The sequence below is a fragment of the Gossypium hirsutum genome, chromosome A11 (genome assembly GCF_007990345.1).
Source record: "Gossypium hirsutum isolate 1008001.06 chromosome A11, Gossypium_hirsutum_v2.1, whole genome shotgun sequence".
NCBI lineage: Eukaryota > Viridiplantae > Streptophyta > Magnoliopsida > Malvales > Malvaceae > Gossypium > Gossypium hirsutum.
In genome coordinates, this window is record NC_053434.1 from 116,579,229 (window position 1) to 116,596,566 (window position 17,338).

At 33.5% G+C, this 17,338-nt stretch overlaps 3 protein-coding genes across 4 annotated transcripts; all 3 read left to right on the plus strand.

Annotated features, from left to right (window-relative positions):
- The first annotated feature begins 2,041 nt into the window (after nt 1–2,041).
- LOC107962214 (receptor-like protein EIX1) lies at nt 2,042–4,935 on the plus strand. Of its 2 annotated transcripts, none has more exons than XR_005904534.1 (2): nt 2,042–4,495; nt 4,568–4,935. XR_005904534.1 is itself a non-coding variant. In XM_041080017.1 (2 exons), exons 1-2 carry the CDS (start codon nt 2,042–2,044, stop codon nt 4,307–4,309), a joined length of 651 nt encoding a protein of 216 aa, XP_040935951.1. In that variant the 3' UTR covers nt 4,310–4,935. The 2 variants fall into 2 exon arrangements, 1 of the variants encoding a protein (XP_040935951.1); XM_041080017.1 differs by having other exon boundaries at nt 2,042–2,662; nt 4,280–4,935.
- LOC121210083 (receptor-like protein EIX2) lies at nt 4,324–9,361 on the plus strand. The gene is made up of 5 exons (XM_041082175.1): nt 4,324–4,873; nt 6,733–6,752; nt 6,834–6,905; nt 7,728–7,792; nt 8,698–9,361. Exons 1-5 carry the CDS (start codon nt 4,324–4,326, stop codon nt 9,359–9,361), a joined length of 1,371 nt encoding a protein of 456 aa, XP_040938109.1.
- A 6,088-nt stretch (nt 9,362–15,449) lies between these two features.
- Nucleotides 15,450–16,535, plus strand: LOC107954535 (receptor-like protein EIX1). Its single transcript, XM_016890125.1, has one exon. The coding sequence runs from the start codon at nt 15,450–15,452 to the stop codon at nt 16,533–16,535; it is 1,086 nt and encodes a 361-aa protein (XP_016745614.1).
- Nucleotides 16,536–17,338: the final 803 nt, after the last annotated feature.

Genomic DNA, 17,338 nt, shown 5'->3' on the forward strand with positions numbered 1-17,338 from the left:
ACCATGCAAGGATGAAAAGATTGGAGCTCAAGCTTTCTTCCTTATCCAACATTCAGCCAAAGAAAAGATGAATGGAAATGGATAATGGGTTTCTTTTCTTTTAATTTAATTTGATATACTTATTTTTATGTTTTTAATTAATTAAATTTTAATAAAATTAACATATAAAAGCCCCACCAAACCGTCCACCACTTCCAAATGGGCTAATTTCCGTTTTAAACATGGATTTAATTACTAAATAATCCCTTTAACACTTAAAACTCGGTAACGATTAATTTTTACCATTTTTATAATTTAATCTTTATACCTTAATTAACTATTCGTTCGACAAAATTAAAGGACCAAGCTTTAATTAACATTTATACTAATCTTGTAAATATTAAATAATAATATTCATAGACTCAATTTATGGAAATAGGGTCCCGAAATTGCATTTTCCAACATCACTGGCATTAGGATCATTATATTTGTACCTTAATTACTTATCAATTAAACAAAATTACAAAACCAAACTTTAATATATTTCTATATTAGCATCGTAAATATTTGTTTTTTTTAATGGATAGCATCATAAATATTAAATATTAATATTTACGAACATGGTTTACGAAAATGACATTTCGAAACCGTAATCTTTGATACCATTGAAAAGTGGGTCATTACATCATTACTCTTGAACTAACTACTTGAAAAATCATTTTCTCAATTAAAACTATTTGTTGAGACAAGTTGCGTGCTTCTGTGATGAGTGGCACTCGATACTGGCTATTGCAAATTGACACTGAGGTAGTGAAGATACTTGTCATATTTGAGTTTACAATATTATGCAACAAAATTTTTTGAGTAGTTATTGTGTTGATATTTTAAAATTTTTATAGTCCATCTATCGAAACCAATCTGTGGCTAGTGAAGATTTGATCGGATTCAAATGATTCAAGACAACCCTTATTTTGTGGAGAATTTGTTGGGATTGTAATGCCAATTTTGGATTGCAATATCATTAAATTATGATTTTATTAGTTTTATTGTAATTGCTATTATCAAGGAGTTGTTTTGTTTTCATTTAGATTCTATGTTTGCAAATCAAAATCAACATATGCTATGGAGGCTTGTCTAGGTTATGAATGAGAGCATATTGAGAGCACCAGTATTCATTCATTGAGGAACTATTTGGTGAGCAGGTGCAAATTGAATTGTAAACATTGGGTGTTTACTCTCCAAGTTCTCAAGGGAAGAATTTAGAGGTAAATGTTCTATTCTTTATGTACAATAGTGAGATTTCTATACTTGAGGAGTGATAGAGTGTGATTCATTTATTGTATTGTGAATTAAAAATTCCGTTTATATTTTAACAGGAGAAATTGATTAATGAGAGTGACTAAATTGAGAAAAATAAAATTAAAATGACTAAAATAGGACAAACCACATTTTAGTGTGACATTGGATGTAATTTACCATAAAAAATATCTTACCTGTTAAATTGGTTACAAAAAAATTTTAATCTAAATTTCAGTAAAAATTCACTAGTTTAATCTATTAATTTTCCATTTTAGAAAAATAAGAATATTAACAGTGGTTTTTTTTTCCTTTTCTTTGCTATATATTAACAATGGTTTTTTTTCAATATATTTTGCGTGGGAGTGGGACTTACCCCATAGACTTTAAGTTGAGCTGCTTCTAAACTTGATGTTTTGTTGATACAGGAATATAAACATAAATTGATTTATTTTCAATAAAAGTTGAAGTAGTCTTCGTTTTCAACATTTTGCTTTTCTTACTCAAATTCCGTCTTTTTTCTCCTTTAGCTTTTCTTTCTTTTTTCCCCTTTAGCTTTTAAGATCTAAAAAGTCTTAAAGAATGTGGGAGTGGGGCTTTCTTCACAGGCTTTTGTTTGACTCAACTTTATAGCATTTTGTGGATACTTAAATTTCCAATTTAATGCATTTTGTTGGAAGAAACTTCCTTGCGCTTCATGTATATTTGTGTTTTAGCTAAAGCTTACTCTATATATTTGGAGCTGTGAGCCATTGCAATTGCAACCATGACTACTCCTCTTCTTATTTCTTTATTCCCTTTTCTTCTTCTCATTCCCGCTCTCTGTTTTTCCATTTGTCATGCCAATTCCAATGTACTTTGCATTCAAAGTGAGAGAGAAGCTCTTTTGAAATTCAAGAATCATCTTATTGATCCTTCAAACAAGTTATCTTCATGGGTTGAAAGAGGGGATTGCTGTAAATGGATTGGTGTCGTCTGCCATAACTCAACCGGCCACGTCCACCAACTGCACTTGGCCGCTCCTTCACCTTTTGATTTTGCTGAATGGGATGCTTACAGGCAATCAAAGCTAGAAGGGAAAATAAATCCTTCACTGCTGGAGTTGAAGCATCTCAGTTCCCTGGACTTGAGCAATAACAATTTTAGCAGCATACATATCCCGAAATTTTTTGGCTTGCTGGAGATTTTAACATATCTTAAGCTCTCTCAAGCACAATTTCACGGAGCAATTTCTCATAACCTTGGGAATATCTCAAAGTTGCAGTATCTTGATCTTGGAGGTAATGATCTCAAATCAAAAAGTCTTCAATGGGTTTCTGGACTTTCTTTCTTGCAGTACCTTGATTTGAGTTCTGCGGATCTTCATAAAGCAAATGATTGGGTACAGGTAACATTCAAACTTCCTTCTTTGTTAGAGTTGTACTTGTCAGATTGTGGTTTAGAAGACGTTCCATCTTCGATCAGTGTTAATTCTTCAAAATCACTGGTTATTCTTGATCTTTTTAGGAACAGCTTATCTTCAGTACCTAAGTGGATATTTAGTCTTCATGGTCTTGTGTCAATTGATCTTAGTGACAGTTCTTTGGAAGGCCCAATTCCAGATTACTTTGGGAACATCTCGATTCTTGAAGTTCTTGATCTTACTGGGAACTCACTCAATTCATCCATACCCAACTTCTTGTACAGTTTAAACCGTCTTTAGTTCTTTAGTCTTAGTGATAACCAGTTACAAGGAACAATCTCGAGTGCCATTGGAAACTTGAGCTCTGTTACTTACCTTGATCTTTCAGAAAATCAACTAAACGGCCAAATTCCCTTGTCTATAGGGCAGTTATCATCTTTGGAGTTGTTTGATGTTTCAGAAAATCAATTAAATGGTCAAATTCCATTGTCGATAGGGGAGTTATCATCTTTGGAGTTATTTGATGTTTCAGAAAATCAATTAAATGGTACTTTTCCATTGTCTATAGGGGAGTTATCATCTTTGAAGTATCTGGATTTTGGGTATAATCTATTAGAAGGAGTTGTATTAGAAACCCATTTTTCTAATCTCACGAGATTGACAACTCTAGCAGCATCACACAATCGGCTTAGATTTGAACCAAACTCAAGCTGGATTCCCCCATTTCAATGTGAAAGGATCGAATTGGGTCACTGGCATCTTGGCCCAAAGTTTCCCCAGTGGCTAAAATTCCAAAAGAAATTGTCTTATTTGGATATCTCCTATGCAGGAATTTCAGATGTCATGCCCACTTGGTTTTTGAACCTTCCCACTCAATTTGAATATTTAAATCTTTCCTCGAATCAACTTAGAGGAGAGATTTCATATTTAAATGTGAGCAACTTTGTTGATTTGAGTTCAAACCGATTCATAGGCCCATTGCCAAGAGTGCTCCCAACTTTACTAGTTCTAATTTTATCAAATAATTCATTTTCGGGATCTCTTTTTGAATTACTTTGTAATTCATCAAGTAGGAAATGGATGGTAGTTCTTTACATTGATAAAAATCTTATCTCAGGAAATATTCCAGACTGTTGGAATCATTGGCAGGGTTTGGACCTTTTAAATTTGGGAAGCAACAATTTGACTGGCAAAATCTCACCTTCTTTATGGCATCTAAATCTTACAATGCTAAACCTTCGAAACAACAGAATGTTTGGAGAATTGCCATCCACATTGCAAAATTCTCTACATTTGGTTATGTTGGATCTTAGTGAAAATCATTTTAGTGGAAGTATACCAGCATGGATTGGTGATAAGCTCTCAAACCTTGCGATTCTAAGCCTTCGATCAAATAACTTTGATGGTCATATTCCTCACAAAATTTGTGATCTTCAATTTCTTCAAAACTTGGACCTTGCCCACAATAACATTTCAGGAGTTATTCCAAAATGTTTTAATAATTTAAGTGCAATGGCCACAACAAACAAAACCAATAATTTTGTTTTTGCAACGTTTGTAGTTGCTGACTTTTTTTTTTGAATGCATTATTGGTGTTGAAAGGACGAGAGGATGAATATGGTAGCACACTAGGACTTGTTACCAGCATGGACCTTTCAGCTAACAGTCTCACAGGAGAGATCCCCAAAGAAATTGGTAGTCTCGTTGGACTATTGTCTTTAAATTTTTCAGGGAATCTCCTAATAGGAAATATACCAGAAAGCATTGGCAACATGGAGTTAATGGAATCTCTTGATTTGTCCATGAATCGACTAAATGGTAAAATCCCTCCAAGTTTCTCCAATTTGAATTTCTTGAATCACTTCAATGTGTCCTACAACAACTTGACAGGACAAATCCCAACAAGCACTCAGCTTCAAAGCTTTGAAAACTTGTCTTACATGGGCAATCATCTTTGCGGACCTCCTCTCACTAAGAACTGCACAGCAAAAGGTATTCCAACTGACATTGCAAATAATGGAAGTAGCAGTGAAGGAAGAAAAGTGAATTCGCCGTATGTCAGCTTAGCTCTTGGCTTTGTAATGGGATTTTGGGGTGTAGTGGCTCCCTTGTTTTTCATCAGGTCTTGGAGGATTGCATACTATCGAAAGCTAGACCATATCTATGGTAAACTATATGTGTTTTGGGCTACTATGGGTATGTAGTTTGATAGGAAAAAAGCATGTATAATTGATGCATCTGATCTAGGTTTGCCGCTACATGATTGTTTGATGCTAAAAGATTAGTTTTTGTGTCTTTCCACTCGCTTGGTGTGCTAACAAGGCGGCCCACTCGCTGGCATGAACGGCTTTATTATATACAAACCACGTGGAATGGGATGTTTTAATAAAAATAACAAAGAGTAATAAAAATTATATGTAATTTTATCTAATTGTTTTAACATTGCATACTTATTTAGTTATTCTTTTTTTTAACATCTATAGATACTCCTTATCATTATCTGAACATGAATTTATATTATTAAAATTATCAAGATCTTCTTTTTTCATGTACTCTTCAAAATATGAATCATCTCATTTCCGCTTACGAATAAAGTTATAAAGTATGCAACATACTAATACAATCTAACCTTTTTTTATGTTATATTGAGGTGATGTTAATATGAGAAAATGTCCACTTAACTATATTTTAAAGATTTGAATGTCTCAAATTAAATAACTCGTGAGCTATCATTGGTACTTATGTCTGGTTCTATTCTATCAAATAGTATCATACCAACAATATGATAAAAGAAAATCTTTTGTATTTGTATAATTAACATCTACTATATTAGATTTTATGTTAAGTTAATAAAAAAATGTTTTATAAATAGGAAATTTTGCAACTTTCGTAACAAAAACTTAATTGCGAAAACTGAACATGATATAATTTGTCGTCAGTGACTGTCAAGAGGAAATAAATAGGAAATTTGGGAAACTGAGAAAAAGAATTGAAAATTACAGTGAATGATGTCATAAAGAAGGAAATCATAATTTAAAATTTGGCTCAATAACGTGGTCTTTCATCTATTACTAGAATTAACCCCTGCTTTATGGAGAAAACTGAACATAAAATAATTTGTCATCATTGACTGTCAAGAGGAAATAAATAGGAAATTTGGGAAACTAAGAAAAAGAATTGAAAATTACAGTGAATGATGTCATAGAGAAGGAAATCATAATTGAAAATTTGGGTCAATAACGTGGTCTTTCATCTATTACTAGAATTAACAGGGGATTTACTATTATTTTTTAACGTATAAAAATTATATGTTTTAAGAAAACATAAACATGAGTTACAGGATAAAGTTAAACTAAACATGGAATGGATTAAGATATAACATACACAATTTAAAATAACTAAAACAAATAAAATGAACATAGTACATCATATTATAATTCGTACAAGTGAAATTACCACTACACATCGATACGATTAATATCAATTGAAATTTGCATTGGAACGAGACCTAAAATTTATAATTTATAACATACATGGGCGTAGCCAAGGGGCTGGCATGGGCTCACCCCCTACAATGAAATTTTTTTCATTTAAACTCTTTTATAATTTATAAAAATCAAACCTTCTTTATTACCTTTGTGGTGGAAAGTGTATTTTAGAACTCAGACTCAATAAAGAACTGACCTTAGTTGCTCAGTCACAGTAAAAATAGTGTTATATACGAAAATAATTTGATATTTATATACGAAAATTTTAATTAATTAATTAATTAAAATTGACTGATTCTATGGACGATGCCGGCCTTTCTTTCCCAAAAGAAGATGATGCGAATCTCTTATTCTAAATCAATAAATTTGCCTGCATTTCCACATTGATTTTACTCAATTTAGAAATAAGATTGCGTAAGTTGACTTGTTATTGTTTTAATCTAATATCATAATATTTACTCGATAACTTAAAATGATTAAATGGTTGAAGTAAGAGAGTCAATACTATATTAATGGATATATCATTTTTTATTGATTTTGATACATATTGGTATTGATCTGTTTTAGTGTACTGTTTTAGCCACAATGTAAGCAAGCAAAAGCAGCTGCTTGGTTGAGTTGGTTCTTCCATAATTAAAGCTTGAATCCTTCATTATTTGTTTTTGTAGGTATCATCGTCGTCTTTGGATGTTGGGGTGGTACCTTATGGTGGAAGTGACATTGAAGTCGAAGTTGGCGCGGTTTTATGTATAGATTCAATAAAACATTCCGTTGATATTTTAATTTTTTTCTTCTAATCTAGTTTTTTTTAAATAAAGTATTTTTGGATTAATTATAGAGACATCTCTAAACTTTAATCAAAAGACAGGAAAAAAAGTGTCATGAATGTGCAACGTCAAAACCCCAAGAAATCCCCTCTCCCACTTCACACCTCAGAACGGATCATTCTTATAGAGAGAAAGGCACTTTCACATCTTCTTAACCCGAAATAGTTGGGGAGAGGAAATGTTATGTTCCTTTTCTTTAAGGTACTCATTGGAACAGATCTAGTGGAGACGAGATGGGCCTATAGCTCAGAGGATTAGAGCACGTGTCTACGAACCACGATGTCGGGGGTTTAAATCCCTCCTCGCCCACAACCAACCCAAAAGGGAAGGACCTTTCCCTCTGGGGTATGAAAATCATGATCGGGATAGTGGACCCAAAGCTATGGAACTTGGGCATGGGTCTTTTGCCGAAATGGAGTGGCCTTTTATTTATTACTTATCGTATATTTACTTTTCTATTTTATATTTATATATAGTATTACCAGCCAAAACAAAATAAAATAAGCATTTTTTTTGTTTTACACCCCGTAATTCTTCCTCAACTAGGCTTGGGCGGAATAGCAGAGCAAGTACAAGTATTAGTAGCATAGAAAAAATGTGCTCTTATCATTAAATTAATATGTTTTCTAGCGGTAATTGTGGCCTCTTGGGAGAATCGATGACTGTATCTTTGAGGCGTTTGCTAGTACTAGTACATTTGAGAACTCTTAATTGGTTGGTTTTAAAAAACCCCAGGACTATGGAACAAAGGATTACCCCGGACACCTACAACGAGGTATTGATGGTGATTCTCAAATATCGTAGAACATAATATGATATGATGAGATAGAATACAATAGAAACAAAGACACAGGGATTAGGCTCAACAATCCATTAGTGAAAAAATTATTTTAAGAGGAGTGATTAGTTTGAAAAATTCTTTTAACAACAGTGGTTAAATTAAGAAAAAAAATTAAAGTAAAAATTATATTTTTTTAACTTCAAATGTCACACATTTAAAATATAGACTATACACTTAAAAATGAAAGTACGACACTGAATCCCAAATGTATAAAGTGTATAATAACTTAGAATATATTTTAACTTTCAAAAATTTACATTAGGCTTCTCTTAAAAAAAAAGTTTTAGAGTTAAATAAAGCAGAATAGAAGATACATTGATTTATTTTCGACAAATGTTTAAAGACCAGAAAAATCATTATGCAAATTTGAAGTAGTATCAATTTTCAAAATTTTGCATAGTAATAGCCAAATAGAAAAATTCCATGTTTTCTTTTCTTTCTTTTTTATCCTTTCGCTTTTAGGGTATTGTAAAAAACTTCCTTGATAGCATCCATTTTGTTTGACTGAACTTTATTGCATTTCTTTAATTTAATAATCCAAATTCATATTACATTTTGTGGAAATTTCCCTTCATACCAAATTTCCTATGCATTTTGTTGGAAGAAACTTCCTTGCGCTTCATGTATTTTTGTGTTTTAGCTAAGCTTAGTCTATGTATTTGGGGTTGTGAGCCATGGCAATTGCAACCATGACTACTCCTCTTCCTATTTCCTTATTCCCTTTTTTTCTTCTCATTCCCGCTTTCTGTTTTACCATTTGTCATGCCAATTCCGACGTGATTTGCATTCAAAGTGAGAGAGCTCTTTTGAAATTCAAGAATCATATTATTGATCCTTCAAACAGGCTATCGTCATGGGTTGAAGGTGGGGTCGCTGTGAATGGATTGGTGTCGTCTGCCATAACTCAACAGGCCACGTCAACCAACTGCACTTGGCTCCTCTTTCAGAGCCTGATGACTTTGCACCATATGCTGATCATGAATGGGAAGCTTACTACAATTCCCTGCTAGTAGGCAAAATAAATCCTTCACTGCTGGAGTTGAAGCATCTCAGTTCCCTGGACTTGAGCAATAACAATTTTAGCAGCATACAGATCCCGAAGTTTTTCGGTTTGCTGGAGAGTTTAACATATCTTAACCTCTCTCGAGCACGATTCCAGGGAGAAATTCCTCATAACCTGGGGAATCTTTCAAAGTTGCAGTTTCTTGATCTTGGAGGTAATGATCTCAAATCAGAAAGTCTTCAATGGGTTTCTGGACTTTCTTCCTTGCAGTACCTTGATTTGAGTTCTACGAATCTTTCTAAAGCAAATGACTGGCCGGTACAGGTAACATTCATACTTCCTTCTTTGTTAGAGTTGCACTTGAAATCTTGTGGTTTAGAAGATGATCCAACTTCGATCAGTGTTAATTCTTCAAAATCACTGCTTGCTCTTGATCTTTTTTGGAACCGCTTAACTTCAGTACCTAAGTCGATATTTTGTCTTCATGGTCTTGTGTCCATTGATCTTAGTGGCAATTCTTTGTGAGGCCCAATTCCAGATTACTTTGGGAACATCTCCTTTCTTGAAGTTCTTGATCTCAGTATCAATAATCTCAATTCATCCATACCCAACTCCCTGTACAGTTTAAACCGTCTTCAGTTCCTTAGTCTTAGTGATAACCACTTACAAGGAAAATTCTATAGTGCCAATGGAAACTTGAGCTCTGTTACTCACCTTGATCTTTCATCTAATCTTATGTTAGAAGGAAGATTACCAACCTCTCTTGAATATCTGTATGGATTTATCATATAATAAAATTGAAGTTGGAATATCAGAAATCCTACAGAGTCTGTCTAGATGTTGTTTGGATTGCTTAGAGTCATTGGATATGGCACATAACCATCTTTTTGGCCATTTAATTGATCAACTTGGGCACTTTAAAAACCTAGCTCACTTGTCGCTTGCTGGAAACAATATTTCTGGTCCCATTCCATTGTCCACAGGGGAGTTATCATCTTTGAAGTTCTTTGATGTTTCAGAAAATCAATTAAATGGTACTTTTCCTCTATGTTTTGGACAACTGGAAACTTTGGAAACTCTGGATTTTAGGTATAATCTATTGGAGGGAGCTGTATTAGAAACCCATTTTTCTAATCTCACGAGACTGACAACTCCGAATGCATCACACAATAGGCTTACATTTGAACCAAACTCAAGCTGGATTCCCCCATTTCAATGTCGAATTATTGAATTGGGTCATTGGCATCTTGGCCCAGTGTTTCCCCCATTGTTAAAGTTCCAAAAGAAGTTGCATCATTTAGATATCTCCTATGCAGGGATTTCAGATGTCATACCCCTTTGATTTTTGAACCTTCCCACTCAATTTAAATAATTAATTCTTTCCTATAATCAACGTACTGGAGGGATTTCATTTTTAAATGTAACAAATTTTATTGACTTGAGTTCAAACCGCTTTACAGGTCCATTGCCAAGAGTTGACTCAAGTTTAAGATATTTATTTTTTGTCAAATAATTCACTTTCAGGATCCCTTTCTGAATTAATTTGTAATCCATCATTAAAGGGGATGGTAGCTCTTTACATTGATACAAATCAACTCATCGGAGAAATTCCAGATTGTTGGAATCATTGGAAAATTTTAGCTTATTTAAATTTAGGAAACGACAATTTGACAGGGAAAATCCCATCTACTTTGGGTTATTGAAATCCTTGTATGTTAAACCTTCGAAACAATAGCATGTTTGGGGAATTGCCCTCCACATTGCGAAATTCTTGGAATTTAATGCTTGATCTTATTGAAAATCATTTCAATAGAACTGTACCGGCATGGATTGGTTATGAGCTCTCGAACCTTGTGGGTCTTAGCCTTGGATCAAATAACTTTGATGGTCATATTCCTCACAAAATTTCTGAACTTCAATTTCTTCAAAACTTGGACCTTGCCCACAATAACATTTCATGAGTTATTCCACAATGTTTTAATAATTTAAGTGCAATGGCCACAAAAAACAGAAATTTTTTTTAACTTTCTTTGCCCTAGTGGTGACTCATTTTTTTTTGAAAGCTTTATTGGTGTTGAAAGGACGAGAGGATAAATATGGTAGAACACTAGGACTTCTTACCAACATGGACCTTTCAGTCAACAATCTCGCAAGAGAAATCCCCAAAGAAATTGGTAGTCTTGTTGGACTATTGTCTTTAAAATTTTTAATGAATCTCCTAACAGGAAATATTCCAGACAACATTGGCAACATGGAGTTAATGGAATCTCTTGATTTGTCCATGAATCGACTAAATGGTGAAATCCCTCCAAGTTTCTCCAATTTGAATTTCTTGAATCACTTCAACGTGTCCTATAACAACTTGACAAGACAAATCCCAGCAAGCACTCAGCTTCAAAGCTTTGAAAACTTGTCTTATGTGGGCAGTCATCTTTGCGGACCTCCTCTCACTAAGAACTGCACCTCAAAAGGTACTCCAACTGATGTTGCAAATAATGGAAGTAATAGTGAAGGAAGTAAAGTGAATTGGCTTTATGTAAGCATAGTTCTTGGCTTTGTAATGGGATTTTGGGGTGTAGTGGCTCCCTTGTTTCTCATTAGGTCTTGGAGGACTGCATACTATTGAAAGTTGGACCAGATCTATGGTAAATTGTATGTATTTTGGGCTACTATGGATATGTAGTTTGATAGGAAAAAAGATGTATAATTGATGCACCTGAGCTAGATTGTTGGGTGCTGAAAGATTAGTTTTAGCATTTGTCCTTTTTTGGGACTCATGGGTGTACCAACAAGGTGGCTCACTCTCTTGCGTGAGCGGCTTTATTACATGCAAACCACAAGGAATGGGATGTTTTTCCCCTTTCATCTTTCTTTGAAGAATGTTGAAATTATGTCTTATATTGATACAAATGAGGATTGCAGACGATAGGTTTAGGTGTATGGGGTGACTGGTGAGCCTGTTGGCTTGGGTTTAGTAGTCTGTCTCCTCTTTATGTTCGCTATTATTTTGTGGCTTTCTCATTAATAAATTTTTTTCTCTCAAAAAAATTAGTTAATTTAGACACACATTAAAGTATAAGTGTAAACCACACCCAAGGTCACTTTAATTTTTTTTATCAATTTACTCACTCTAATTAATATTATTGTTCGAACTAGTCATTATTTTTCAAAATGTCATTAATCCACTAACGGATTGCTATTGTAACAAATTAGCCAATTGAATGATGACACGTGACACTTTCTTTTGACTTCTGGCAAAAGCTTAGAGACCTCTCTATAATTAATCCAAAACATCTTTTCCCTTTCTGTTCTCTTTTTAACTCAAAATGTAGAAACCAAAACAGGCATCTCAGAGCTACATGTCCTTCACCATTTTCTCAACAATGGATCTATGACAACTATCAATGATAACCCACCATACATCCACAAATAGTTAAAAGAAAAATGAACATATATAAATAAGAATGGATATATGGCATAGATAGGGCAAGGGCAAAAGCTTCAACCTTTATTATTCGTTATATGCAGGCAATCTAAACCTCTAATAGATTTCAATAATAACCTCATCTTTGTAATATTTAAAGAGTTTGACGGCAGACCTACAAGATTTTACAACATTTGTTGATTTATTGATTTATTTATTTACAAGCTAAACTATACCACAGGTTATACTGTCACTTTTTAATATCTAACTATCATTTGTTAATTTGGTCACCTAAAGATATATTTTTAGTCTATTTCCGTTAAGTGTCATTAACTCTTTGAAGGAAGGGTGATGTAGCAATTAAAAAATTGATAATAACTAATTTAGCTCTCAACTTTTATATATTATATTGATTTAGTTAAATTTTTTAAAAAATTAACCCTCAAAATTTACAAATGGCCTCAATTTGATCCTCATATTTTTTAATAATTTCGATTTTTAAGTTTAAAAATAATTGTTAAAATTTTTTAAATTTTAAAAATTAATTAATTGTTACAAATGGTTTGTTTGTGTTTGTGGTTGATTATATAGGATTCGGATCTTAGATCTATTAAATGCCACTTTTTAAAAGAGATTACTTGAATCAATTGATCTAAACTTCAAATTTAGTTTTAGTACTCATACAAGAATAAAGGGCATTTCAAGCTTGTGTAATTTATTGAAAGTGTGCTTTGATGTATGATTGCGTTTAATTGTATGTCAATAATGCGGATGTTGTTTTGTCTCTCCGGGTTGAGTACGCCAGATTTAGTCCTTGTATTGGTGTAGCTTACGCCATTCGGGAGGCGTTGTCATGGCTAAAGGCTCTGCTCTTCGACAATGTCGTCATTGGGTCTAATTGTTTGGCAGTTATGACTGCTTGGACTCCACCAATAATTGATGCATCTGAGATAGGTGTATTGTTACATGACTGTTTAGTGCTGAAAGATTAGTTACGTTTAAGCATTTGTCCTTTTTTTGGACTAGTCAGTGTGCTAACAAGACAACCCACTTACTTGTGTGAGCAGCTTTCTTATATGTAAACCACATGGAATGGGATGTTTTTTTCCCTTACATCTTTTTCAAAGAATGTTGCAATTATAAATGAGGATTACGGACGGTAGGTTCGGGTTTATGGGGTGAGCCTATTGGTTCAAGTCTAGTAATTTGTCTCCTCCTTGTGTTTCTTGTGTTTTGTGACTTTCTCATTAATGAATTTCTTTTCTCTCAAAAAAAATAGTAATTTTAGACACGCATAAAAGTATAAGGGTAAACTATACTGAAGGTCACTCTAAAATAGAGTTTGTCCACTCTAAATTTTTTTTCAATTTAATCACTCTAATTAAGCTAATTACTCGAATTAGTCATTGTGTTAAAAATTTCATTAATCCACTAACGGATTATTGATGTGGCATATTAACCAATTAAATGATGACACATAGCTTTTTTTTTTTACTTTTGACAAAAACTTAAGGACTTCTCTATAATTAATCCAACACACTTTTTTTCCCTTTATCTTCTCTCTCTAACTCAAAAAGGAGAAACCAGAACAGGCATCTCAAAGCTACATGCCTTTCACCATTTTCTCAACAATGGATCTATGGCAACTATCAATGGTAACCAACCATACATCCACAAATAACTAAAGAGGAATGAACATATGTAAATAAGAATGGATGTATGGCATGGATAAGGCAAGCTTCAACCTTTATAATTCGTTATATGCAGGCAATTTGAATTTTGGGGAGCTAAGCCAAAATTCTAAACGTCTAGTAGATTTGAATAATAACCTCATGTTGAGATATTTTGCTATATTAAAGAGTTTGCCTGCACACCTACAAGATTTTACACGATTTATTTACTTATTTATAGGATAAAGTATACCACCGGCTATATGTATCTTGTCCTTTTTCTCTTTTGATCATTTAACTAACAATTTTTTAATTTGGTCATCCAACTAATCAAGAATTTTTTTGGCCCATTTCCATTAAGTGTTGTTAAATCTCTTACGACAGGATAACGTAGCAATTAAAAAAATTGATAATAACAAATTTAGCCCTTAATTTTTACATATTATATCGATTTAGTCATAAATTTAAAAAAATTAACCCTCAAAGTTTACAAATGGTCTCAATTTGATCCTCATTTTTAATGATTTTTAATTTGAAAATTAATTTATAAAATTTTAAATTTTATAAAATTAATTAAATGCTTACATGTCATCTATATGGCAATCCACCAGTATGCCACATTAGCAAAGTTAACAAATTATCAAGGAGTTGCTTCTATTGGTTTGATTGTAATTGCTATTAAAAATGAGTTGCTTTGTTTTCATTTAGATTCTATATTTGCAAGTCAAAATTGACATATGCTATGGAGGCTTGTCTAGATTATGAATGAGAGCATATTGAGACCACTTGTATTCATTCATTGAGGAACTGCTTGGTGTGAGAGTGCAAATTGAATTGTAAACATTGGGTGTTTACTTCCCAAGTTCTCATGGAGAGGATTTAGACGTGAATATTCTAGTCTTTAGGTACAATGGTGGGATTTCTACTTGGTGAGTGATAGAATGTGATTCACTTGTTGTATTGTGAATTAAAAAATTGGTTTATATTTTAACAAGACAAATTGATAAACGCGAATGACTAAACTGAGAAAAATAAATTATTTTAACAAAAGTGACTAGTTTGAATAATTATTTTAACAAAAATAACTAAATTGAGAAAAAAAATTAGACCAAAATAGGACAAACCGCATTTTAGTGTGACCTTGGTGTAATTTATCTTGAAAAATATCTTACTCCATAGACTTGGTTAAGTTGACCTACTTCTAAACTTTATGTTTTGTTGATACAGGAATAATAAGATAAATTGATTTATTCTCAATAAAAGTTGAAGTAGTCTTCGTTTTCAACATTTTGCTTTCTCCTTTAGCTTTTCTTTCTTTTCATCTCCTTTGGCTTTTAAGGCCTAAAAAGTTTAAAGAAAGTGGGAGTGGGGCTTTCTTCATAGACTTTTGTTTGACTCAATTTTATAACATTTTGTGGATAATTAAATTTCCAATTTAATGCATTTTGTTGGAAGAAACTTCCTTGCGCTTCAGGTCTTTTTGTGTTTTAGCTAAAGCTTAGTCTATATATTTGGAGCCATGGCAATTACAACCATGACTACTCCTCTTCCAGTCTCCTTATTCCCTTTTCTTCTTCTCATTCCCGCTATCTGTTTGTCCTTTTGTCATGCCAATTCCAACCTACTTTGCATTCAAAGTGAGAGAGAAGCTCTTTTGAAATTCAAGAATCATCTTATTGATCCTTCAAACAGGTTATCTTCATGGGTTAAAGGAGGGGATTGCTGTAAATGGATTGGTGTCGTCTGCCATAACTCAACAGGCCACGTCAACGAACTGCACTTGGCTCCTCTTTCAGAGCCTGATGGCTTTGCACCATATGCTGAATGGGAAGCTTACTACAATTCCCTGCTAGGAGGCAAAATAAATCCTTCACTGCTGGAGTTGAAGCATCTCAGTTCCCTGGACTTGAGCAATAACGATTTTAGCAGCATACATATCCTGAAATTTTTCGGTTTGCTGGAGGGTTTAACATATTTTAACCTCTCTGATGCAAAATTTCAGGGAGCAATTCCTCATAACCTTGGGAATCTTTCAAAGTTGCAGTATCTTGATCTTGGAGGTAATGATCTCAAATCAAAAAGTCTTCAATGGGTTTCTGGACTTTCTTCCTTGCAGTACCTTGATTTGAGTTATGCGGATCTTCATAAATTTGAACCAAACTCAAGCTGGATTCCCCCATTTCAATGTGAAAGGATCGAATTGGGTCACTGGCATCTTGGCCCAAAGTTTCCCCAGTGGCTAAAATTCCAAAAGAAATTGTCTTATTTGGATATCTCCTATGCAGGAATTTCAGATGTCATGCCCACTTGGTTTTTGAACCTTCCCACTCAATTTGAATATTTAAATCTTTCCTCGAATCAACTTAGAGGAGAGATTTCAGATTTAAATGTAACAACCACTATTGACTTGAGTTTAAACCGCTTTACAGGTCCATTGCCAAGAGTACTCTCAACTTTAACATTGTTATTTTTGTCAAATAATTCATTTTCAGGATCTTTTTCTCAATTAATTTGTGATGCATCAAGTAGGAAACAGATGGAAGTTCTTTACATTGATAAAAATCTTATCTCAGGAGATATTCCAGATTGTTGGAATCATTGCTAGGATTTGTACCTTTTAAATTTGGGAAGCAACAATTTGACTGGAAAAATCCCACCTTCTTTATGGCATCTAAATCTTACAATGCTAAACCTTCGAAACAACAGAATGTTTGGAGAATTGCCATCCATATTGCAAAATTCTAGATGTTTGGTTATGTTGGATCTTAGTGAAAATCATTTCAGTGGAAGTATACTAGCATGGATTGGTGATAAGCTCTCAAACCTTAAGATTCTAAGCCTTCGATCAAATAACTTTGATGGTCGTATTCCTCACAAAATTTGTGATCTTCAATTTCTTCAAAAAGTTGGACCTTGCCCACAACAACATTTCTGGAGTTATTCCAAAATGTTTTAATAATTTAAGTGCAATGGCCGCAACAAACAAAACCAATAAAGAAGTTCGTCCGCTTCCGTTGAGTCTATATACTTACTCATATTCTTTGAGCGCAATATTAGTGTTGAAAGGACGAGAGGATAAATATGGTAGCACACTTGGACTTGTTATCAGCATGGAGCTTTCAACTAACAGTCTCACAGGAGAGATCCCCAAAGAAATTGGTAGTCTCGTTGGACTATTGTCTTTAAATTTTTTAGGGAATCTCCTAACAGGAAATATACCAGACAGCATTGGCAACATGGAGTTAATGGAATCTCTTGATTTATCCATGAATGGGCTAATTGGTGAAATCCCTCCAAGTTTCTCCAATTTGAATTTCTTGAATCACTTCAGTGTGTCCTACAACAACTTGACAGGACAAATCCCAACAAGCACTCAGCTTCAAAGCTTTGAAAACTTGTCTTACGTGG

Coding starts and splice junctions, on each gene's coding strand:
- LOC107954535 (XM_016890125.1), top strand. CDS start 15,450: ATGGCAATTACAACCATGACTACTCCTCTTCCAGTCTCCTTATTCCCT.
- LOC107962214 (XM_041080017.1), top strand. CDS start 2,042: ATGACTACTCCTCTTCTTATTTCTTTATTCCCTTTTCTTCTTCTCATT. Junction 2,663..4,279: donor AAGCAAATGATTGGGTACAG/GTAACATTCAAA, acceptor TGGTGTTGAAAG/GACGAGAGGATGAATATGGT.
- LOC121210083 (XM_041082175.1), top strand. CDS start 4,324: ATGGACCTTTCAGCTAACAGTCTCACAGGAGAGATCCCCAAAGAAATT. Junction 4,874..6,732: donor TGTGTTTTGGGCTACTATGG/GTATGTAGTTTG, acceptor GATCTGTTTTAG/TGTACTGTTTTAGCCACAAT. Junction 6,906..7,727: donor TTGAAGTCGAAGTTGGCGCG/GTTTTATGTATA, acceptor AAAAAACCCCAG/GACTATGGAACAAAGGATTA.